The sequence below is a fragment of the Sinohyriopsis cumingii genome, chromosome 5, assembly GCF_028554795.1.
Source record: "Sinohyriopsis cumingii isolate HCF-2022 chromosome 5, ASM2855479v2, whole genome shotgun sequence".
NCBI classification, from domain to species: Eukaryota; Metazoa; Mollusca; class Bivalvia; order Unionida; family Unionidae; genus Sinohyriopsis; species Sinohyriopsis cumingii.
In genome coordinates this window covers 126,064,485-126,091,348 of record NC_142965.1, presented here as the reverse complement: position 1 = coordinate 126,091,348, position 26,864 = coordinate 126,064,485, and the positions used below count along the sequence as shown (strand labels likewise).

The window sequence follows — 26,864 nt, the reverse complement described above, 5'->3', positions numbered from 1 at the left end:
TGTATCATGGATTGTATCAACATCACATTAGTCTGCTGTCATGGATTGTATTAATATCATATTGCTCTGGTATCATGGATTGTATTAACATCACATTACCCCTGTATCATGGATTGTATTAACACCACATTACCCCTGTATCATGGATTGTATCAACATCACATTACTCTGGTGTCATGGAGTATATTAACATCATATTACACCTTTATCATGTATTGTATTAAGATCACATTACCCCTGTATCATGGATTGTATTAACATCACATTACCTCTGTATCATTGATTGTATCAACATCACATTACTCTGCTCTCATGGATTGTATTAACATCATATTACACCTGTATCATGGATTGTATTAACATCACATTACCTCTGTATCATGGATTGCATTAACATCAAATTAGTCTGCTGTCATGGAGTATATTAACATCATATTACACCTGTATCATGGATTATATTAACATCACATTACCCCTGTATCATGGATTGTATTAACATCACATTACCTCTGTATCATTGATTGTATCAATATCACATTACCTCTGTATCATGGATTGTATCAACATCACATTAGTCTGCTGTCATGGATTGTATTAATATCATATTACTCTGGTATCATGGATTGTATTAACATCACATTAGCCCTGTATCATGGATTGTATTAACACCACATTACCCCTGTATCATGGATTGTATCAACATCACATTACTCTGCTGTCATGGAGTATATTAACATCATGTTACACCTTTATCATGTATTGTATTAAGATCACATTACCCCTGTATCATGGATTGTATTAACATCACATTACCTCTGTATCATGAATTGTATCAACATCACATTACTCAGCTCTCATGGAGTATATTAACATCATATTACACCTGCATCATGGATTGTATTAACATCATGTTACACCTGTATCATTGATTGTATCAACATCACATTACCTCTGTATCATGGATTGTATCAACATCACATTACTCTGCTGTCATGGATTGTATTAATATCATATTACTCTGGTATCATGAATTGTATTGACATCACATTACCCCTGTATCATGAATTGTATCAACATCACATTACCCCTGTATCATGGATTGTATCAACATCACATTACCCTGCTCTCATGGAGTATATTAACATCATATTACATCTGTATCATGGATTGTATTAACATCATATTACACCTGTATCATGGATTGTATTAACATCACATTACCCCTGTATCATGGATTGTATCAACATCACATTACTCTGCTGTCATGGAGTATATTAACATCATATTACACCTGTATCATGGATTGTATTAACATCACATTACCTCTGTATCATGGATTGTATCAACATCACATTACTCAGCTCTCATGGAGTATATTAACATCATATTACACCTGCATCATGGATTGTATTAACATCATATTACACCTGTATCATGGATTGTATCAACACCACATTACCTCTGTATCATGGATTGTATTAACATCATTTTAATCTGCTGTCATGGAGTATATTAACATCATATTACACCTGTATCATGGATTGTATTAACATCATATTACACCTGTATCATGGATTGTATTAACACCACATTACCTCTGTATCATGGATTGTATTAACATCACATTGCTCTGCTCTCATGGAGTATATTAACATCACATTATGTCTGTATCATGGATTGTATCAACATCACATTACTCTGTTGTCATGGATTGTATTAACATCACATTACCCCTGTATCATGGATTGTATCAACATCACATTACCCCTGTATCGTGGATTGTATCAACATCACATTACCCTTATATCATGGATTGTATCAACATCACATTACTCTGCTCTCATGGAGTATATTAACATCATATTACACCTGTATCATGGAGTATATTAACATCACATTACCTCTGTATCATGGATTGTATCAACATCACATTACTTTGTTGTCATGGATTGTATTAACATCACATTACCCCTGTATCATAGATTATATTAACATCACATTACCCCTGTATCATGGATTGTATCAACATCACATTACTCTGCTCTCATGGAGTATATTGACATCATATTACACCTGTATCATGGAGTATATTAACATCATATTACACCTGTATCATAGATCCTATTAACATCACATGACCCCTGTATCATGGATTGTATTAACATCACATTACCTCTGTATCATGGATTGTATTAACTTCAGATTACTCTGCTCTCATGGATTGTATTAACATCACCTTACACATGGGTCATGGATTGTATTAACATCACATTACCCATGTATCATGGAGTATATTAACATCATATTACACCTGTATCATGGATCGTATTAACATCACATGACCCCTGTATCATGGATTGTATTAGCATCACATTACCCCTGTATCAGGGATTGTATCAAGATCACATTACTCTGCTATCATGGATTGTATTAACATCACTTTACACATGCATCATGGATTGTATTAACATCAAATTACTCTGGTATCATGAATTGTATTAAACTCACATTTTGCTGGTATCATGGACTGTGTTAACATAACATTACACTGGTATCATGGATTGTATTAACATAACATTACTCTGTTATCATGGATTGTATTAATATCATATTATTTGATTATCATGGATTGTATAACATCCCATTACTCTATTATTATGGACTGCAATAACATCATTTGACTCTGGTATCATGGAATGTGTTAACATAACATTATTCTGGTATCATGGCCTGTATTAACATCACATTATTCTGTTATCATGGATTGTATTGAAATCACATTACTCTTATATCATGGATTGTATTGACATCACATTACTCGTAGCATCGATTGTATTAACATCATTTGACTCTGATATCATGAATTGTGTTAACATCATAATACTCTGGTATCATAGATTGTATTATTATCACATTACCCCTGTATCATGGATTGTATTATTATCACATTACCCCTGTATCATGGATTGTATTATTATCACATTACCCCTGTATCATGAATTGTATTAACATCACATTACCCCTGTATCATAGATTGTATTATTATCACATTACCCTTGTATCATGAATTGTATTAACATCACATTACCCCTGTATCATAGATTGTATTATTATCACATTACCCCAGTATCATGAATTGTATTAACATCACATTACCCCTGTATCATAGATTGTATTATTATCACATTACCCCTGTATCATGGATTGTATTAACATCACATTACCCCTGTATCATAGATTGTATCAACATTACATTATTATTCTGTTACAATGGATTGCATTAACATCACATTACCTGTAGCATGGATTGTATTAACATCATTTGACTCTGATATCATGAATTGTGTTAACATCATAATACTCTGGTATCATGGATTGTACTAACATCACATTACCCTGTATAATGGATTGTATTAACATCACATTATTCTGTTATAGTGGATTGTATTAACATCACATAACTCTGTTATCATGGATTGTATTAACATGAAATTACTTTGATAGATAGGATGATATTAACATAACATTACTGTGATATCATGGATGGTATTAACATTACTCTGTTTTCATGGATTTTTTTAACATTACTCAGATATCATGGATTGTATTAACATCATTTGACACTGGTATCATGGATTGTGTTAACATAACATTACTTTGGTATTATGGATTGTATTAACATAACATTACTCTGATATCATGGATTGTATTGACATCACATTACTCTGATATCATTAATTGTATTAACCTCACATTGCTCTGTTATCATGGATTATATTAACATCATTTGACTCTGGTATCATGGGTTGTGTTAACATTACTTTGGTATCATGGATTGTGTTAACATAACATTACTCTGATATCATGGATTGTATTGACATCACATTACTCTGATATCATGGATTGTATTAACCTCACATTACTCTGTTATCATGGATTATATTAACATCATTGACTCTGGTATCATGGGTTGTGTTAACATAACATTACTCTGATATCATGGATTGTATTGACATCACATTACTCTGATATCATGGATTGTATTAACCTCACATTGCTCTGTTATCATGGATTATATTAACATCATTTGACTCTGGTATCATGGGTTGTGTTAACATTACTTTGGTATCATGGATTGTGTTAACATAACATTACTCTGATATCATGGATTGTATTGACATCACATTACTCTGATATCATCGATTGTATTAACCTCACATTACTCTGTTATCATGGATTATATTAACATCATTTGACTCTGGTATCATGGGTTGTGTTAACATTACTTTGGTATCATGGATTGTGTTAACATAACATTACTCTTTTGCATAGTATTGATAGACTGATTAAGTAGAGTGTTTTCAAAGGATAATTGAACGTTTGAGGTATATTAATTTTTTTTTGAAGTTTAGTGAGGTGGCCATTATAACTAGGAGGTCTGTCTTCATTTTTATGTTTATTTCAGTCCTTAGTAATTTCATTGTAGACATAGAATTAGGATAGTGAAGGATTACTTGGGATTACAGTATTATAAATTACATTCTTGATCTTGTTTGGAACTATATTTTCTTACCACCCTTCTGACAATCTTCTGTTGCATAATGGCGGAAAATGGTACGATGGTAATTTATGCTGTATATGACAACATTATACTATATGGACCTCATGTAACTATAAAAATCTCAATTCCACATTATGTTTATCTCACAAGCAAGCAATACTGTGAATCTACTCCTTGTTGTAATTTTGATGACTCCAAATGTGATATAATTTTGTAGCAGTTTTTGTGGGTTGCTCAGTGTTCATTTGATGTATTAAGATATCAATTTGTGGCTGTTTAATTTTGTGGATCATTCAGCGTTCATCTGATATTTTAAAATGTCAATTTATGGCTGTTTAATGTTGTGGATGTGATGCTTTCATTAAAGCCTTGATATTAATAACAAACAAAATCTTTTTTGTAATGGTTGTGTACTTTAGGATAAATTTATGGAAGTCAGTTAATGTTTTTTAATCTGAGGTGAATTAAATTAAATTCATATATCTGACATTTGGATTAATCCATCATTTTAATGGCAACATGCGGCTATCTTTACCAGCTACCCATGGATTGGTTAAATTTTGCTTGTTTCATAGAGGTTACAGTTCAGGAGAGTTACACTTTATTGATAAATTGAAAGGAGTGACACTTGGAACCTAGTTGGAAATGAACATTGTTGGCTATGGGGAGGCGTCCATTATGGGAGTTTAGACTATCATTGGGGAATTGGAAGTAGTGTTTTTCTGGCAAGGAAGTATTCATGCAGACATAACCCAATTGATATGGCTTCCTTTGTGCATGATGATTACACAGATTAAGACCGTATTTGAGCAGTTAAACACTGATGGATACCTTGTCTCACCAGTCTTTAACATTGTTATGCAGTATTAAAGCATTTTAAAGAGAAGAAAGATATTTCAAAGAGCTTATTGTTGAATTTTAGTTTGATAACACTTCCTAGTTTGGTCCTTTTCAGTTGCTCATATAGTATTGCATGTAATTCAACCTTACCCATAATTTTCTGCCACATCAAAATATTTTCACAACTACCACCATTTGATACTAACTACTGTGTTATAGCGGGGTCACACTGTACCACTATTTGATACTATCTACCAAGTTATAGCGGGGTCACACTGTACCACCATTTGATACTAACTACCGTGTTATAGCGGGGTCACACTGTACCACCATTTGATACTAACTACCGTGTTATAGCAGGGTCACACTGTACCACCATTTGATACTAACTACCATGTTATAGCGGGGTCACACTGTACCACCATTTGATACTAACTACTGTGTTATAGCGGGGTCACACTGTACCACCATTTGATACTAACTACCTTGTTATAGCGGGGTCACACCATACCACCATTTGATACTAACTACCGTGTTATAGCGGGGTCACACTGTACCACCATTTGATACTAACTACTGTGTTATAGTGGGGTCACACCATACCACCATCTGATACTAACAACCGTGTTATAGGGGGGTCACACTGTACCACCATTTGATACTAATACCGTGTTATAGCGGGGGCACACTGTACCACCATTTGATACTAACTACTGTGTTATAGCGGGGTCACACTGTACCACCATTTGATACTATATCTATTTGGTAATTTGCATCCTCTTCTTGTCATTGGATTGAATTCAGTCCGTCATGTGTTGTTTACCGTTTTTTTAGGTTCAGATAGCAACAATCGAAGCTGAGAGACACAAGGTGGAGGAGAAGCTCCGAAGCATAAGTGATGGGAACCAGCGAAATGTTAAATCTCTGGAAGCAAAGGTCCAAGCTTTACAAGGAGACCTTGACATTGCCAGGAGTGAACTGACCACAGTCCAGGCTGAATATGAGGGATATAAGGTATACTGTATTTAACTGTGTATGTTTTAATGTGTGTATGTTTGGGTGGCTATGGTTTTGTTAGAGTACATTTTGAAACCATAAATGTAATTTCTTCAATTGTTAGTATTTTGCTTTGGCATAAAAAGGGTATAGTAAAGTCATGATCTAACCGTAAAATTTATTTTTATGAACGTCTGTCCAGGACTTTATCTTGATCTTTTAATCTCATCTTGACGAAACCCTCCATTTTTTACAGTTAATTTAGCTTTTCACTATATTTAGACTATATTCCATAGTCAAATATTTATTGCATCATTATTTTGGTTAACTCCTTCAGATGGATTATTAATTTGCGGTGACTTAAGATATGCTGAAACAAAAATGCAGTGATTTCTCATACCTAATGAATATCCAGAATTTAACTAGCAGGTTATGGTCTACATTGTTCTAATAATGAATATCCAGAATTTAACTAGCAGGTTGGAGTCTACACAGTTCAAATAATGTATATCCAGAATTTAACAAGCAGGTTGGGGTCTACACAGTTCAGATAATGAATATCCAGAATTTAACTAGCAGGTTGGGGTCTACACTGTTAGTTCTACTCATCGTTTTTATAGTCCAACTCTACATCCCCATTTGTACCCCCCTACCGATTTAAAAAATGAGAATGTTTAATGTGATTAAAAGTGCACAGAACAAAGTCAATTGAATCATTGATTTATAATTTCTAACCTGACTGTGACCAGAATGGCACTAATGCTGGCATCCCCTGCACCATTTCATGCTTAACGGACTTTCCATACTAACACGGCGCCATATTGCGTACAGTATAGGCTAGTTTATTTCCATCAGACAACATAATGACGTAGTTCATCCTGTTTGGCAAATGCTGAATAATTGCGTAAATTACTTAACGTTGAGAGTTTGGAATTATATCCCTCTGCATACATGAACATTGAAATTAAACCGTTGGTTAAATCCACATGAAAAGCATAGTTGTTATTTTCCTTTGCTTGATTCGACATTATAAATATCAGAAGCAGACAACTTATGTATGTACATCTGTAATTGTGCTACACCCCTTTGCTGAAAATGGACTTGTCCAGAAACTGGAAATGGATCCGAGCATGTCTGTCTATTGCACCGAAAACTTCCATTAAGCATGAAACGCGCATAAGATGACGGTGTTAGGGCCACTCTACTCAGAGTCAGGTTAGAAACTATAAATCAATGAATGAATTGACTAAGTTCCTTGCACTTTTTATCACATTAAAGCTTTCCATTATTTAAATCGGTAGGGGCGTACAAACAAACGGGTTTGTATTATCAGACTATAGTAAAAATTGTGCACTGTGATTTCCCAGTGTCTCATGCCATTGCAGGTGTTTGATGTTTGCAGTTGGTGCCACTTTATACAATGATAAAGACAGTTCATGATGATGGTTTCTTTCACTGAAAATGTATTTTTAGAAAAGTTAAAAAATTTTCATCTACCATATGTATTCAGACAGTTATTAAAAACTGTCTACCCAGGTAAAATCACTTAGCAGACACTTGTCACCACCAAAATTTAATCACATTAATCCAAAATTCACTTAAGTTTAAATCATTTAACTTGGTGGATACCTGTATATCTTCATATGGGATGTTGCATGTAACCAGTATAGCACAAGAAACATTAAGTTTATATGCACTGCAATTTGCCGTGAACACTGTTTCATATACATGTGCTTTTTGGGTGGTTTTGTCTTGTCGGCTCCATTTTGGATGGAGTTAATGGTCCCTTGAGAATTAGCTTCACATGATCACATAGGGTGTTCTTTATAACAATTTCAAGAAGCATTCATGTCCTGATGCCATTTCTTATGAACATTGTATAATAGACTATTCCTTGTATGGGCTTAGCCTTGTCTGATTTATATTTTTGTCCAGAGCTGTGTTCCTAGTTGAGCAAATTCTTGTCATTACTTGCAGTCAGCATAGCTCAAGATCATTCAGTATGTTCTAACCGAATTTAGTAACAACATCTTACATATAGATGCTGGAGGTCACAGGTTCAAACCCTGGCCAAGTCATACCAAAGGCTTATAAAAATGGTACTGACAATTGCCTTGCTAGGCTCTCAGCATTAAGAGGTTAGTGTTAGGACCATTTTACACAGAGTTATGGCCCTTGTCAATCAATTTCATGTCTTTACATTTGATGTTGCTTGTGTTGATGGTGTCTTGAAATATTTGGCTTTCCACATCATCATTTTGTAGAGCTGTCCCTGAGTGCATGTTTTCTCCCAACATTGGATTCTCCACACACCCATGAGTGCTCTGAGCAAATTGTTATGAGCAAGTCTCTTTGTGATGCCTCTGTCAATAATAACTCTAGTTGAATTCCTTTACAAAGCCGTCCATTGGGTGTAACCTCAAGACCTTTCACACTGAGAATATAAATTAAATGCTTTTCATATTGCACATATTGTTATCAGCAAGTCCCTTTGTGATGCTCCATTTGGTAATAGCGCTAGTTGAATTACTTTTCAAAGCTGTCAACTGGTTGTAACCTCAAGGCCTTTCACACTGACAATGTAAACTAAATGCTTTTCATATTGAACACAGTCATTATATGTGTTGCAGGTCAGAGTTCACAGTGTTCTGAAGCAGCAGAAATCCAAGGGTCAGTCTGAGGTCGCAGTGGATGCTGGGAAACAAGAGAGGTGTGTTAATACCTTGACTGAAATTTCACATATAATTTTGACTACCATATTTTTGTGTGTATAAGATGATGTACACAGTCCAGCTAACACACTGTAATTGCAGTTGGAAGATCCTCTGCCTTTGCTGCCACATTTGTGCTAAAATAAGGATTAATTAAATGTTTGACCACAAAAGATTTTTCATATTTTTTCATAGTAAGATTTGCTTACATAAATCATCAAGACTAATTAATATGGCTTTTCTTCATTTTAAATAAGGAAAAAAGGTAAAACAGACAAGCAGGTTTATTAATTGCCTATAGGCAAAGCGATAGTCATGAAATGGAACAATGTGTGATGAATAACTTTGAACTAAATTTAAAATCACAATAAAATTCATCATTGTATTTGAAAATATACGTAACTTTACTTAAAAATTTCAATAATTTTGAGGAACTTTAAGTATGGTTTTTGGGACTTAAAGTATGGTTTAAAATATGGTTTATGGGATTTTAAAGTATGGTTTTAGGGACTTTAAAGTATGGTTTATGGGATTTTAAAGTATGGTTTTAGGGACTTTAAAGTATGGTTTCAGGGTCTTTAAAGTATGGTTTATGGGATTTTAAAGTATGGTTTTAGGTTCTGAATGTTTGAGTATGAGTTCACTTTTATGGCTTGCATAGTTATATGTCCACATTGTTTGATTGGAGAATGAGTATAATTTTATTGTCTGTGACACTTCACTTGAGTGAGAGATCAGCAAAATGTTTTCAGTTCTAATGAATGCCTTTTTTCAGAGAAAGACTAGAAAGAGCTGTTGAGCAATTACAAACAAAACTTAAGGAAACAAGGTATGTTGGATCTATATTTGCTAGCATTGTGGATTTCATAAAATCTTACCATTATTTTTTTGGAAATAGGAGCATGGTCTCCACATGTGACATCACTGGTATCACTATAATGATCTCCTCATGGAATGTCACTTGTCTCACTCGGATGATTATATCCAAAGTAACATCACTGGTATCACTATAATGATCTCCTCATGCAATGTCACTTGTCTCACTCGGATGATTATATCCAAAGTAACATCACTGGTATCACTATAATGATCTCCTCATGCAATGTCACTTGTCTCACTCGGATGATTATATCCAAAGTAACATCACTGGTATCACTATAATGATCTCCTCATGCAATGTCACTTGTCTCACTCGGATGATTATATCCAAAGTAACATACTGGCATCATTATAATGATTTCCTCATGCAGTGTCATTTGTCTCACTCTGATGATTATATCCAAAGTAACATCACTGGTTTCACTTTAACACATTTACCCCTAGCGACGACTTTACGGGGCAGGAGGTAGTAGCCTACTGCTGAGCTCTGTAGCGTCATGGTCATGCATGATACACTAAAGTGGGTGGTATTATAGAAAGGTAGACAGATGTAGCTCTACAATGGTACCAAATAATCTGGAATATCTAGTTGCACTTCAAAATACAGATAGAAAAACCTCATTTTTTGGACCCAATTTTTTGTAACCAAAATTTGTTCATGGTTGGAATCCAATTTTGTGTCCAGATTTTAGACTTTTTGGTTTCACATTTAAGGATAACCGGTATGAACTGCAAACAGACAGATGAGCCTTTGCAAAAAGTAGGATAAGATGGGTGTTTGGAATAAAGAGTGGTCTCCATACAAAAATAATGGCTCCATTTAGCAAAAAAAAAAAAAGAAAAAAAAAAGAAGTCCAACTTTTACCCTTCTGCTCATGCGTGAGTCAAATAGCCAACGAAAAACGATGTTTCTAACACAACTGGGCAGTATGTTATTGAAAGATGACTGGGGATTTGGTGTTTTTGAGTATTCAGAAATAGCTTTCAAAATGTGTTTCCTACTCGATTTTCAGGCAAAAATGACAAAAAAAGCTCCAGTGGTTAATGTGTTAATGATGATTTTGGTATTTTACCAATTGGTGCTACTACTGTGATAATATTGACATGTGACTTCATTGGTCATACAATCATGATTTCCATGTATAACATCATTTGTTTAGCTATGATGACGATCTTGGCATGTAACATCATTTGCCTCATCATAGTGATGTTTTCCACATGTGACATTATTTGTCTCACTATTATGACGATCTTGGCATGTAACATCATTCGTCTCACAGTATAGTTCACTTTATGACATTTTTAAATCTGAAAGACAGGCAGGTTTTCAGTATGGTCATGTGTACATCATAGGTATAGTGTTATGTGTCTGTCAACATTGCTGGTTTATTCTTCTTTGAAACTTCCTTACAAATGTAATAAAATTTGAAAGAGGATCCTGGCATTTGATGGGCAAAATTCCAAATGGAAAATCAAACAAACCCTAAACTCCCCCAAAACAAAACAACTTGATTGTTTCTTAAAAATAACTTGTCTGATTTAACCATAATAACATAAGGACCCTGATTTGTCACTGTCATATTAGCATAGAGACCTTAATTTGCCTTTGCATCAATCATTGGCATATTAGCATAGGGACCCTGATCTGTCTTTGCAGAATTCATTGTCATATTTGCATAGAGACCCTGATCTGTCTTTGTAGAATTCACTGGCATATTATCATATTGTCCCCAATTTTTCTTTTCATTGGCATATTTGCATAATGGTCCTTGTTTTTTCTGTGCATACTGCATCTGCATATTAGGACCTAAGCTATACACTTGAAATCCTGAGAAGAAAAAACTATGAAGACACTGACTTGTTAGCATGTACTACAATGACAGATCAGAGCTTATATAGGGTAGTTGGTTATGGTATTGTTGTATTCCATAGCAAATATAATATCATTTAGTTGAATCTCGGTCTGTGAGCAGTGATTGGCCAGACAGAAAGGGACCTAGGCGTTACAAGAACTGGATAAGCTTTTACATAGAAGAAAGTGCTTCTGAAAAAAGAATTTTTCCATACAAAATTACTGTTGGTATTTGCATATAAGTGAATTGTTGGGTGATTACCTGCATAGGGAGTTTGATTTGCATATGTGTGAACTGTGGTAATTACCCACACCCCACACAGAGTTTTGAAAGTCAAGCCTGCAGATAATGTGTTGTGTTAAGAAGAGCAGCATGAGTGAGATAACAGTCTATTGATTAACTTGTGCAGACACAATACTAGGAATCACTTTAAACTTGTGTATTAAATTTTGTGGTTGGCTGAAAAAAATACACATTTTAGGTACATAATTTCATGGATGTCATATGTAACAAAAATCACGATAAAATGTTACACTGTATATATTTGATTAAAATATACTGTCATTCACTTCCACACATTTAAAAACAAATAGGCCTGATGCTAACTCCATTAATTGGGTTAATTAGGTAGGTTATTTATTGGTAAACATAACAATTACCATAAATGCAGAGAACTTAATCCTAGAAGATGCATATGTCCTTTTGCAGATATGTAGAATGAAACAAACTTAATTTAACAGCCTTAATTATGAGTATAGTTTTGTTTTTCTGTGTTCTTTATGACCACTATCAAAATATAAAGCTCTAGACTGTAAGTTTCTATTTTTCATTGTATAACTAAATTTAAAATTGAGTTTTGCTCTCTCAGTTGTTGACTGGATTCTGATACCATGTGAGCTCTGTTCCTTACTTGCTACCCCTTAGTGTGAGCAAAATGTGCCAGTGATCTATGGTTACTGTCCCAATTAAAGGAAACGGCAGCATACCATTTTGTCAGCTGTATGTACAGAACCCATAGATTAATTTGTTAACAAATTCTCCCAGGAGGAACTCAAGATTGGTATTTGACCCAGATGCTTTATTAAATGAATGGAAGGACAATAGGTATTGGATATGTATGATCAGATATGGTCTTGATTTGACCCACATCACTAAGATGGGTCACAACTGGAGTCAGCTTGAGGGAATGGCACAGGACAGAAGCCCCTGGCAGTCTCTTGTGTGGCTTATACCTCGGCAGGGGTAACGGGCAAAACTGAACTGACTGAGTTGAAGACCTGGTCTTGATTGAATTGAAGACCTGGTCTTGATTGACTTGAAGACCTGGTCTTGATTGACTTGAAGACCTGGTCTTGATTAACTTGAAGACCTGGTCTTGATTGACTTGAAGACCTGGTCTTGATTAACTTGAAGACCTGGTCTTGATTGACTTGAAGACCTGGTCTTGATTAACTTGAAGACCTGGTCTTGATTGACTTGAAGACCTGGTCTTGATTAACTTGAAGACCTCTACTCATAAGCCAATTAATGCAAAGGGTATTATGTTCAAAGAGGACAAAGTATCACTTTGGATGGATATGATCTAAAGAACTTTAAGAAAGCTGGACTGATCAGTTATATTTATGAAATGTGATTAGTTTTATTTAGTTTTTGTTGATTTTAGTGGCAATTTTAAGACATGTTTGGTTATATCATGCCGAGGAAGTGGGAGCTAAGTGCCTTTCCAAAGTTTATTACAATGTGCCCCAGTGTGTCTTTTGCTCAGTGGAATGAAGATATGAAGAATAGTGGTTGTAATCAGTTAAACAAAGTCTCTAAATGAAAACTTCATTTGAATGAAACATCTGTGTTTGAATTGGACATGGTAATTGCATTTACATTGATCTAATCTTTCAGTATTGGAACAGTGTCTTACAGTAGATAATATAGTGGCTTTATGATCCATACATTATATTTGATATTTTTATGGATACATAGCTAACAATATTATTCTGTGTTACATGTGTTTATAAAAAGGCATTACATTATATTGGATATTTCTGTGGATAAATAGCTACTAATGTCATTCTGTGTTACATGTGTTTATAATAAGGCATTACATTATATTGGCTATTTCTGTGGATAAATAGCTACTAATGTCATTCTGTGTTACATGTGTTTATAATAAGGCATTACATGATATTGGATATTTCTGTGGATAAATAGCTACTAATGTCATTCTATGATACATGTGTTTATAATAAGGCATTACATTATATTGTATATTTCTGTGGATAAATAGCTACTAATGTCATTCTATGATACATGTGTTTATAAGGCATTACATTATATTGGATATTTCTGTGAATAAATAGCTACTAATGTCATTCTGTGTTACATGTGTTTATAAAAAGGCATTACATTATATTGGCTATTTCTGTGGATAAATAGCTACTAATGTCATTCTGTGTTACATGTGTTTATAATAAGGCATTACATTATATTGGCTATTTCTGTGGATAAATAGCTACTAATGTCATTCTGTGTTACATGTGTTTATAATAAGGCATTACATGATATTGGATATTTCTGTGGATAAATAGCTACTAATGTCATTCTATGATACATGTGTTTATAATAAGGCATTACATTATATTGGATATTTCTGTGGATAAATAGCTACTAATGTCATTCTATGATACATGTGTTTATAATAAGGCATTACATTATATTGGATATTTCTGTGGATAAATAGCTACTAATGTCATTCTGTGTTACATGTGTTTATAATAAGGCATTACATTATATTGGCTATTTCTGTGGATAAATAGCTACTAATGTCATTCTGTGTTACATGTGTGTATAAAAAGGCATTACATTATATTGGATATTTCTGTGGATAAATAGCTACTAGTGTCATTCTATGATACATGTGCTTACAAAAAGTCATTACATTATATTGGATATTTCTGTGGATAAATAGCTACTAGTGTCATTCTATGATACATGTGCTTACAAAATGTCATTACATTATATTGGATATTTCTGTGGATAAATAGCTATTCGTGTCATTCTATGATACATGTGCTTACAAAAAGGCATAGTCTATGATTTACATTTTGTTTTCATGAACTTTAATGCTGTCACATTTCTATGGTGCTTGCAAATTTCATTAGATTGCACAAAAATGCATTAGGTATTCGTTGTCATAAATGGATATAATATATGCTAATATACGCTTTGTGAAGTAACAAAGAACCCAAAGCATAATTTTGCTTTTTTTTATATCATAATATCAGATAGTTATTGCATCAGGGCAAAACTTTCAAGTAAATTGAAATTTTGCGTGCAGTTGAAATTTAATCAGTTGCCATTGTTCCTTATCTTCTGTAAATATGTCATGATATGTTTTTCTCAACACTGTAAATACCATTTGCAAATAATATAAATAAATAAGCAAGTGGTATTTCACCATTGCATATAGTGGGTGTGTCAGGCACAGTGAATATCAGTTTGGTTCATATTTTGTAAGACTTTGTATTACTGGTCTAGCTTGATCAGAAAAAATCACGCAAATTGGTACATCATAAATAAAAATGACTTCACAGTATAACAAAATGTGTAAAGACATCCATGTATAACATCCATGTATAACACCCATGTATAACATCCATGTATATACAGAAAGACACTGGTTACATTGTTACAGGGAGCTGTTATCTGCCAGCCAGCATGAGAATGCGTCATTACAGGAAGAACAGGACAGGCTGTTGCAGAGGCAGAACAAGCTGTTTCAGGATCTACAGGATAGGGAGGAGAACTTCAAGAGGAGGTCAGTCTGTTGTGCCACATTTGATCATTAGCAGGTAGTAATATGTAATTATCTCTTTCCAGTAACAGCATCAATGGTACAGGCATCATCTATAATTGTACTTTATGTAAATAGTTGCATGCCCACCATAGGGCTCAGCATGTTATGTTATGATGCTGTTGATCCATCTGTACCAATTTCATTTAAGCACAATAACCATGTCAGACATTGTGGACAGCTTACACTTGTGGTGTGGAATAAGTCTATTGATTTTGGGGTGAAAAGATCAAATAACAAGGTCACTGTAACTGAAAAAAGAAAATTGGATCAATTCTACATGACATACCTGTACCAAACTGTGGATGGCCTACATTTGGGGTAAGGAAAAAGCCTGTCGATATTGGGTTAAAAAAACCCCAATCATCAAGGTCTTTGTGACTGAAAGAAAAACATAGTTTCTACACAGTAATATTAATTCTACATCACTGACCTGGACCAAACTGTGTTGGTGGCTTGCATTTTGGATACTGAAAGGAAGAAACCTAGTGATTTAAGGGTCAAAAGTCAAAATAACTGACTGAAAGAAGAAAAATGGTTTCTGTACAAAATTAGCTGTCATCAACAATGCACCTTCATCAGATGAAGCCTCATTATTTTGGGGTGGAAAAGTTAGTGATTATGGACACTGTGACTGAAAGAAGAAAAATGTTTTTTTTTTCAAGATTTTAACTGTTGACCATGTGTCTTTACAAATTTTGGGGTGGGCTTGCACAAAGTTATGTATGAGGCCTATTGATTTTGGTATCAAAAGGTCAAAGGTCATTGCAGTTGCAGCTTGAAGAAAAATTGACTTGTATTTCTGAGTTTTAAAGACACCTGTAAATTCTAAAATCTAAAGGTCAGAGGTCAAGAAGATGGTAAGTCTAATATGAAAATGAAATGGTGTCAGGATATTAGGTTTAGCTCAGGACTGCATACCTTGACCAGAGGTCATTGAGATCAAGAGATCAGTATTATTGCTAGAATCAACTACAGCCTCTTAGTGCCTTCAGAGAAGACTGTGAACCACAGGGTGGACATATAATGTGCCATTCACATTATATGTATTTTAGTATATACAGCATTTTGATGTATTTGATGAAGCAAAGTGTTCTGTTGAACACCGTGTTTTAACATTGTGCATCATTTTGACACACAGTATACTGTTTAAGTTCGTTTGGAAGGGAAGCCACTCTGGTTAAAGAAGACATATACTCCATGGATATTTGATGAGTATTAGGAAGGTGTAAGCAGACGTATGATGTAACCAATGTTGAAATGTCAAATTTCCATAATGTTTCCTTACATGATGTAATTAATGAATTGGTTTAAGTAATTGAATATACTCTTGATGTATAATAATTAACAGTAATGAAAGGTGTTAATGTTTAATATAACACTGTTACAGGATGCCATTGTATCAACCATTTCCTGCAATAATTGGTATAATGTACCCAGAGTGTTACAGGATGCCATTGTATCAACCATTTCCTGCAATAATTGGTATAATGTACCCAGAGTGAAACACTGTGCATTGTTATGCAGAGTTATCAACTGTAGAAAATTTTCCTAATTTGAAAATCAATTTTTCTCTGAAGGTTGGAGGAGATGGCAAAAGAAAAGTCAGATGCTATGAGGGTGCATCAGGAGATTATCCAGCAGCTCAAATTGCAGAATGCCACTGTGTCAGCCTCATTCAGGGTGAGTCAGAAAATTAAGATTGTGACTCAGAATTGTAATAATATGCAGAACAGATTACCACTTAATATGATAAAACTGCAAAGAATTGTAGGTCAAATAAAATAACACAAATTACAATATAATATCATAATATGATAACATTACACATAATGGTAGCCTGGAGCAAATTACTCTTTAAAAAGAATACAGAGAATTGTAAGATGTAATAAATTACTTTATAATGCAGACCTGCCAACTCTTACAATTTAATAGTGAGTCTTACTGAAATTACCTCAGTCTCACAAGCAGCCTCAGTTCAACACTTCTCCTGCCCATCATTTACTAAGATAGATGGTTGGAGAGGGCAGGAGAGAAGGTCTGTCCACTTTTCTGCAAGTATGGGGGGGTTCAGCCCGAGGAAGTTGCACCCTTTCCTGCAGCTTTTTCCTCTTTGCATCCCATTAGGTGTCTCATCTAGTCCTTTTTACAGTAGTTTAGTCAGACATCATGGATAATGTGTGGGTCCATTCCACTTTACAGGATGGCTATAGGATTTGTTTCCAGGAACATCTTCCTCTGTCATGGACCCCCATCTTCATTCACCAGTCCAGACTGACTCAGTTAAGGTACCGACCCTTCTGTGAGTCCACCACATATCACGTAAGAGGAATAGTCTGGTGGACACTTTGTCCAAAGAGGGCCTTTTGGGTTTCATGGAATGGTGTCTGCACCAGTCAGTAGCAGATACTTTTCCAACTGGGGGCAGACTCTTGGCTTATTTGTTCACTATGAAACTGAACCAAAAGCACAATTGTTTTATATTTCTCCAGTACCACAGGCCGAGATGTCGAACACTTTCAGTCCAAAGAATGATCTTCTGTTTGTGTACACATTCCCACCTTTGGAACTAATTCCACATTGCCAGGATACCAATTCTTAGCTCAACCTGATAACTTTCTGTGGCCCCAATGGTCATAGTTCAAGATCCCATTTGACATGTTTGTAGACAAGTCCGGGATATTACCACATAAGAGTGACCTACTGTCGCAGTACTAGGGCTATCTGCTCCATAGGAGCCTGCCGATTCTCCACGTTCATGGTTGACTCAGCTCAAGCAATGAATCTGATATGTCCATTTTGTAGTCAAGGTTGCCTACTGCATTGTCCAGTCTAGGATGTAATCTGCTTCTTGTGTTTAGGGATGCAGATGTGGAGTTGCAGATTCTTTTCTCTTATTTTTTCAAAGAAAGAGAATGTGCTGTGTCCACTATTAAAGGTTATAGGGCAGTCCATTCAAGTTCTTTATGGGTTCCACCATTGTGTCCAGCTCTCATCTTTGGATCTCATCTGGTATTTTGAGCTTTAGAGACCAGTATCTCACTCATTAATGCCTAGATGGAATCTTGGGCATTGTTAAAACCCTTCTGTGAACCACTGAGTGAAATTTCCTTTGAAAACCATACCCTAAAGACTGTTTTCCTTTTCTTCTAAGTGTCAGTGAGGAGAAGGAGCAAACTTCGTGCCTTGTCAGTGGAAGAGGGTTGTTTATCGTTCAATGGCAATTCTGATTCAGTTTCTTTTCTTTGCCAATCTGGGTTTCTAGCTTCTGTTCAGATCACCAGTCTCAATTGTATCGGTGTGGGGTCAGGACAGGCACCTATGCCCAATAAGGACTTTAAAGTTTTATCTGTATTTGGTTTTCTCTTAAGGGAGAAGGAAAGGTAAGAATCATCATTTTCTGCCTCTTAAGGGTTCCATTGATATTTTGGCTGGGACTATTTCCAGGTGTATTGTCCCCTTTATCAAGAAAGCTTATCAGTCACTCACTGAGAGGGATCTTTCATAAGAATTACAGCCCAGGAAGTTAGGGTAATTGCTACATCTTAGACCTATTTAAATCATTCTTTGAATAATGATATGAGAACCACCTTCTGGCAGCCTCACACTACCTTCTCCTTGTTTTATCCTCAATCATTTTGGCACATTATAGAGAAGGCATTTTCTCATTATGCCCAAATGTGGCAACACAGCACATGGCCAAACCTACTAGATTACAGAAATGAAAGCTCCTACTATAAGAGTAAATGCATTTGTTTCCAAATGTATGAGTCATTATTTCCCCGATTGGTATATTTAGCAATGAAATAGTAGCTGGTAATATATTTCCGCTATTAAAATGTATTTTTTCTTTATGGTGGGAGGTAAAATTAATTTTAATTATGTAATGCTTACATGCTGATATTGCAGAGACTCTCCTTCCACCCTGCTTTTATGTCCTGTTCTCTAGGTTGAAAGGGGAAGGTATTCTGTATATTGGCTGTGACTGATGAGTTAGATTGGAGTCATTCTTTTAAATTCTGGCCCTCAAATACTAATTGGAGTGAATAATTAGCTCTAACTAAGGATAAAAGTTTCTAAGAAAAGATTTTTTATAAAAACTCATTTTAGTACAAGTATTGAATTAACTTAAAGTGTATTATGAAAGTGGGTCACAGTAGATGCTAGAGAAATGTTAGAATTGATGCATATTTGACTTTATTTCAGTTTTATCTCATAACAATTCAATTTGTTAATGTCATAGCATCTAATTTAACACCTGACAGTATCCCACTGATACATGTAACACCTTGTAGGGTCAAACTGTTACATTTAACACCTGTCAGCATCACGCTGTTACAATTAACACCTGATAGTGGTACATTATTAAATAAAAATGCAAAATATTGACAACTTAATGGTAGTAGTAACATTTATCATTGTTTAGGAGACACTTTATGGGACTGTTGACATTAAGCTCTTTATTGGACTTATTCCATAAATATAACTGGTAATGAAACCCATTCTCTTATCTAGGACCAAATTATCGCACTTCAAGAGGACCACCATCACTCAATGGACATGCTTCAGAAGCGAATCGATCACCTTGAGTCAGAAAATCTTGGCCTTGAGCGAGAGCTTCAGCAACAGGCACAGTATGCTGGGACCAAATTGTCAGAGATGGAAAAATCTGCTACATCTCCAGTTTCAGAACTACATGTATCCATCCCTGACATTAGACACATGGAGAGGCAGGAAGGGGAGGTAACTACTGTACATGGATAAATTTCTTCAATTGAATTAGCTAATCATTAGGAATTCAACCACTAACAAAGTTAACCCTTTTAACCAAACTTGTTTTGAGCAGCAAAAGTGATAAAAGTCAGTTGCCAAATTTGGTTGGAGTCTGACAAGAGTAATCTTCCCTTGGGTAGAGGGATTGGTGCCAAATATGATCCATACATTAGGTACTATTCCAGCCATCCTTGGAAGCATGCTTTTGGGGGAACTAAAAAAATTAGCCAGTGTAGAGGACAGAGCAGCGGGGAGGTGTGCTCTGATCGTGGTACTCTAAGAATGATCTGACCCACATATCCAACAAAACTTGCTTTCTATTCATTCTATCTACAGCAGTGAGAATCAGTGAGTTACACACCTTGTTAGTCAATCTGAGCTATCTACATTTTGGCCATGATGGCTTGATTTTACTCATGACAGCTTCTACTTTTATTACTGAGAACAGGTTTGTGCTTTTGGTAAATCCGTCCTTTGTAATGAAACCTCTTTTCTCAAGATACCATAAGGACTTTAAAGTGATGTGAACTAAGATGGTTAGAAGAGGAAGATCTCCTTTATTTTTACCACTGGAAAAGATGTTATTTCATATCAAGTTCACTCATACTGGGATAATGGGTTATCTGTGCAGAATCAACTGATTAGGTTAGGGCAGTAACCCATAGCATAGCATGTGAGCATAATTGTTCCATAATGGACATTATCAAAGTCATTGGATGGAGGGAGAGACAACTTTCTCAAACTTTTATCCCTCAGACCTTTCTTGACAAAGCTCTGAGTTTGATCTGGTTGGACATTTAGCAGCAATACAACAGGTTACATTCCTGGGTCCTTAAGTAGTTTATTAATGTTGTGGTCCTTCTTCTTCAACTGGAATTTCAGGAGAATTATTCTAACAGCCAGATCCAGGCATATCTCATATGTTAACCCTAGCCCATATATCTTAAGTTCTTTTTCACCTGATTTAGGGGTCTGGAGATTGGCATTTATTATAGTTATGGGTTGTAACTCCCGGCACTTTTTCAAATTCATCTAATTTATTGCAAATAGGTAATGTAGTTGCAGAAAAAACCAAGTTTTGGAGTAAAATTTGTTTCTTCAATAATATTTAACTAATTATAATACATGTATACCCATGCAGCCATCCTGCAGTTACATCAAACCAACCTCGTAGAAAATGCAGTTCCACTCTAGCAATAACTGAAACAAGGATGGTGTTTGGTACCAAGCTTTCAGTACAAGGGGAAATTACTCTTGTTATCTATCTAGGTGGCAGACAACTTCAAAACATTTGTTTATAAAAACAAGCTTGAGAGGGCTGAATTTTACAAGGTAGTGGTTGTATTCCTAATGAATTATAATCAGGAAGTAACTTAATTTACTCCAAATACTGGATTTTCTGTTGTACATTTTGTTTATGAATGACTAAACTTTTAAAATAAAACTCTTTTGAAAGTTTGAAATTTGCATTTCTAATGAGATAGATATTAAAATTAGTGAACATGACATTTGGCAATGCAGATTTTTGCTAGTTTTGTGATTTATATTTAAGTTAGAAAAATTGATGAAAAGATATGACATTGTAAATCTTTCCATTCTGTGAACAGTGTAATCTCACTAATACAGATTTTATTTATCTAATATTTGCATAAATAGAACACCATGACTGGGACAATTTACTACTGGCAATTAAAATTTAATCTTTTTTTACCAATATTTACGTCAATTGAACAACAAGATTGGGATAAGTGATTGATGGTAGTCAGAAAAACACTTGTATATTGACAACTTACATTTGTATCGTATAATCCATAATCCGTTAATTTCTGCACTTGTATATATAATGAATCCATGAATTCAAGTATAAATCACATGTTATAAACTTCATGTATGACTCATGTCCCATTAGAAAACAAAAAATGTGTATTTATAAAAAATGATAGTCCTTGTTTGATCTATATCCGATTCTCATAAGTAGCACATGGCTGAAGCTGTTAACATGCTACAAACACATGCCACATTGGTAGTGAGTGTAATCATAATTATTTTTCCTTCAAAAATTGAACTTTTATGGCACAATAAATTGTTCCAGTCACTTTGGAAAAAGCAACAATCTGTTAGATGCCATTGTTTTTTTTTTTAAAGTTTGGTGCTGCCTTCCTTTGATGAAAGGTCATTTGTTTTTATTGAAGATTGTAGTCAGCTTTCTTTGATATAGGGTGTATGTGTTATTGAAGTTACCATTAAAGGACCCAATAAATGTTTCTTATTGTGGCAGCAAACATCAAACAATTGTAGAACATTGATTGAGACTGATTTTTTTTCATTTGCTTAATATTTATACAGAACTATTGGTTCTTCAAAGGTGATTGGTTTCCTGGGTACATTTTAAAAGCAAAAGGAATTAACCGTCGTTTGGTTTGTTGTAGTAGTTACTTTTCCTGCCTTCAAAAGTTGGTTGGTTGTAGCTAGTCTCAGTAGCATAAATAGATCAACAGGTAAATCTGTTTTACTTTTTATTTATTTCTTGTGTGACATTTTTGATGGTGGAATGATGCTGTCTTCCATGCATGCATCAGAAATTGTTTTAAAAAAGGCTAACAGACGATGAATACACAGGTGTTCTGTTCTGACAGGGATTACAACAGAAAATATGAGTGTTCTGAAGGATTTAAATCTGTGAGCAAAAAGAGGCATTTTACTTACCATCCACATACAGAGGTCAGTCAAAATAAATATATTAATTACTAGTTAGCGGTCAATAATCTGACACTATTTCGTCCCAAAAATCCATTATTACATAGTGCCTCATCTGGTTGATCTCCACTGCCAGAAATGTTACTCGACCACCAAATGCCGAGATTTCACAGCATACAGTACTTAGGCCAGATGTCAGTCTAAGAGGATAACAATTCACTTTTAAGATGGTTTGTCAATATGAACAAAGAATTTGTTTATCAAAAAATAGATCAATTCCAGTGCATTTTGTCTCTAGCTTGCGGCTTCATTTCATGATGCTTCTAGATTCCTTCACTCCAACCCCATGGTTGTATATACAAGTTTAAACAGTCAATAATGGGGGTGACAAATAATTGCCAGATGGTTTATTTTGTCACCAGTAAGGAATACAAATCCCAATTTTCAACATGGGTGAAGTCCAGTGTGATCCCTGAATAAAATTTTTACACGTTATTTTTCATACTTTTAAGAAGAAATTTTTTTTCCAGTGTGAGAAAAATGGATGTATACAAAATTGCAGGAGTCACACCACGATCGTCTTATATTAGAATTTATACACGATCTCTTCCCCAAAAATGATAATAAGCTTTTAACTTGTTACTTCTTGTACTTTAAGAATGAAAACAAAATTGTGTATGAGAAAACTACATGTATGTGAAATTTTGTGAGCCATGCCACAAATGTGTTATATCTGAATTTGTGTTATAATGAAGTGTGCTATAGAAGGGTCACTCTGTATATAATTTTCTACTTTTGTTTAAAAAAAGGTAAGTAAAACTATACAACCAAAGTCAGTGAAGTGAATGTTCAGAATTCAGAGCCTGTCATATTGGTTCTAGTGATACATTTAATGTATGTAGAGTCTCAACAAAATTTAGTTTTAATTGAGGTGAATTGTGTTTTGGCCACAGCGTTTTTTGTTTGCATAGTTAAGCAAAAATCATATAAGACAGACAAACAAAAACTGGTCATCATGTTTGTAGGAACATATTTATAGATGACCTTCATAAGTTTTCCGCTGCAAAATTTCTGCATTAAAAGATCTTTTGGGAATGGGGAGTCTCCAGGACTGCAGTCTCCTATCCCTTCGGTTGGACAAATTTAAAACTTAATTTTTGTAAAGCTGAAAGATAAATTAACAGAACTGTTTTGATCTACTGAGAAGAACACTACAGTTAAAAAGGAGGCACTTTCAATATCACACTCATATAAAATTTAGTTTTCCTCCCTGTTTGGATTTATCCATTCTTTGTGTCTAATACTATCATCAAAGATCAATATTAAATGTGATAGTGAAAAATAGGGTCGGAAGACATGCTTTTGATTTTAACACCAAATTATTTATAGGCTGGCATTTTTCAAGTTATTTCTGCCTTCACTGATTTGCATATAATTACTTTTCCAGGGATCTGAGATTGTTGATCCAGAGCCATGCCCAAGGGTGAGTGTAATTTTCACAAAAGTGAGTTTGATACCCAACATCTAAAACCTTTAGTCTTTTGGAAAGTTTGCAGTATACTGGATCCAGGGCCAATGATCCCAGCATTTGTGCTTTTTTATAGTGAAGGAGTTGTATGTAAGATTTATTAGTTAAGGTATTTGTTTAAAATATACATGAAGTTGGAGGTGCTGTTGCATAAACAATTAGTAGGGACTGGTGTACTGTAGTTGTCATGCCTTCTCCTATAAACTGTAATCAGTGGCTGGGCAAGAAATCAATCAAGAATTTGTAAGTCCGTCTAAATTTGGACCCTCCATCTTCATTCATTGTTGAATTGCTAAATCTTGTCAAAAATTAGTCATAATCACCAAGGAGATTAAGTTTTGTCGGAATTTAAAATTTGGGTGGGATTTTAAAATTTAATGCCATTGAAGTTCAATAGATGGAGAAAAAATCTTTGTTAAATAAGTGCACCTTGCTTAATAAGTTGCCTGGTTGCCTGAGTTTAAATGTTAAATAAACACAATTGACAGCTTAATAAGTTGCCTGGTTGCCTGAGTTTAAATGTTAAATAAACACAATTGACAGCTTAATAAGTTGCCTGGTTGCCTGAGTTTAAATGTTAAATAAACACAATTGACAGCTTAATAAGTTGCCTGGTTGCCTGAGTTTAAATGTTAAATAAACACAATTGACAGCTTAATAAGTTGCCTGGTTGCCTGAGTTTAAATGTTAAATAAACACAATTGACAGCTTAATAAGTTGCCTGGTTGCCTGAGTTTAAATGTTAAATAAACACAATTGACAGCTTAATAAGTTGCCTGGTTGCCTGAGTTTAAATGTTAAATAAACACAATTGACAGCTTAATAAGTTGCCTGGTTGCCTGAGTTTAAATGTTAAATAAACACAATTGACAGCTTAATAAGTTGCCTGGTTGCCTGAGTTTAAATGTTAAATAAACACAATTGACAGCTTAATAAGTTGCCTGGTTGCCTGAGTTTAAATGTTAAATAAACACAATTGACAGCTTAATAAGTTGCCTGGTTGCCTGAGTTTAAATGTTAAATAAATACAATTGACAGCTTAATAAGTTGCCTGGTTGCCTGAGTTTAAATGTTAAATAAACACAATTGACAGCTTAATAAGTTGCCTGGTTGCCTGAGTTTAAATGTTAAATAAACACAATTGACAGCTTAATAAGTTGCCTGGTTGCCTGAGTTTAAATGTTAAATAAATACAATTGACAGCTTAATAAGTTGCCTGGTTGCCTGAGTTTAAATGTTAAATAAACACAATTGACAGCTTATGCCACTTCTTGTTTTGCAGGGGACGCAAGTTCAGAAGCCAAGTTTGGTTCCACTAGATGAGCTGTTGAGTTCAGAGCAAATTGATCAAAATTATCGTAAGAAATAATGGAATGTTTACTGTTTTGTTTTTCTTGTTTATACTGTATATGTTGGGGAAAATAACTTCAGATATTTGATTGGATTAATTGTTGTGTTTTTCACTCATGAATATTTGTACCGTAATTTTAGCCTATAATGGAGTCATCTGGTAGAAAAAGAACTGAATTAGGGAAGATTTGATATAGTCTTCCTTTTTCACAACAGTAAATTGTGTGGATAATACATTAAATGTAATATTATTGAAGAAGGTACCTTCACTTCTGCTGTATAGCTTGGCATTTGGGTCGTCAAGAATCAAGAAAAATGGGAATGAAATTTCCATTTCACCTGCTGTAATGTAGTGGATATCCATCTAGTGTAATAGAATCAGGTATTTGAAGAATAAACATACAGATTTTCCATGAGACAATTTATTATAATCAGAAGAGACGGAATTTCACATGGGAGATAATGTAATTTGATCTGAAAAGTGTCTCAAGAAAGACTGTTCTCCAATGTTATTATACAACTAATTTTGTGGTCCATAATTGTAAATCATGCAGTGTAGTTAACTGCAAATATAATGTGAAAAAATGTGTCATGTTCTGTGAAGAGTATTGGTGGAGAAAATGTCAGTCCAAAAGAACATTATTTATCTATGTAAAAAAATTCACTTTTCACTTTATAGTGATCAAGTTTTAATTTTATGAAATAGTTACACTGACAGGTTCATGTTGGTGTTTGATGGGTCTACATTACATGAAACGTATGTGAAATTAATCAACTTGTGTAAATAACTTTGTTCATGATCTACTTAATATGATACTGGTCAGCTTAA

At 34.5% G+C, this 26,864-nt stretch overlaps 1 protein-coding gene across 1 annotated transcript in view; it reads left to right on the top strand.

Annotated features, from left to right (window-relative positions):
- LOC149800143 (uncharacterized) overlaps nt 1-26,864 on the top strand; it is a 154,357-nt gene that overhangs the window by 96,733 nt on the left and 30,760 nt on the right. Inside the window, exons 18-25 of the mRNA XM_089959742.1 lie at nt 6,236-6,415; nt 9,028-9,107; nt 9,884-9,937; nt 15,529-15,651; nt 17,268-17,370; nt 20,203-20,430; nt 24,605-24,640; nt 25,968-26,043. Coding sequence (XP_089815868.1) covers nt 6,236-6,415; nt 9,028-9,107; nt 9,884-9,937; nt 15,529-15,651; nt 17,268-17,370; nt 20,203-20,430; nt 24,605-24,640; nt 25,968-26,043 — 880 coding nt within the window. The remainder of the gene's footprint in view (nt 1-6,235; nt 6,416-9,027; nt 9,108-9,883; nt 9,938-15,528; nt 15,652-17,267; nt 17,371-20,202; nt 20,431-24,604; nt 24,641-25,967; nt 26,044-26,864) is intronic.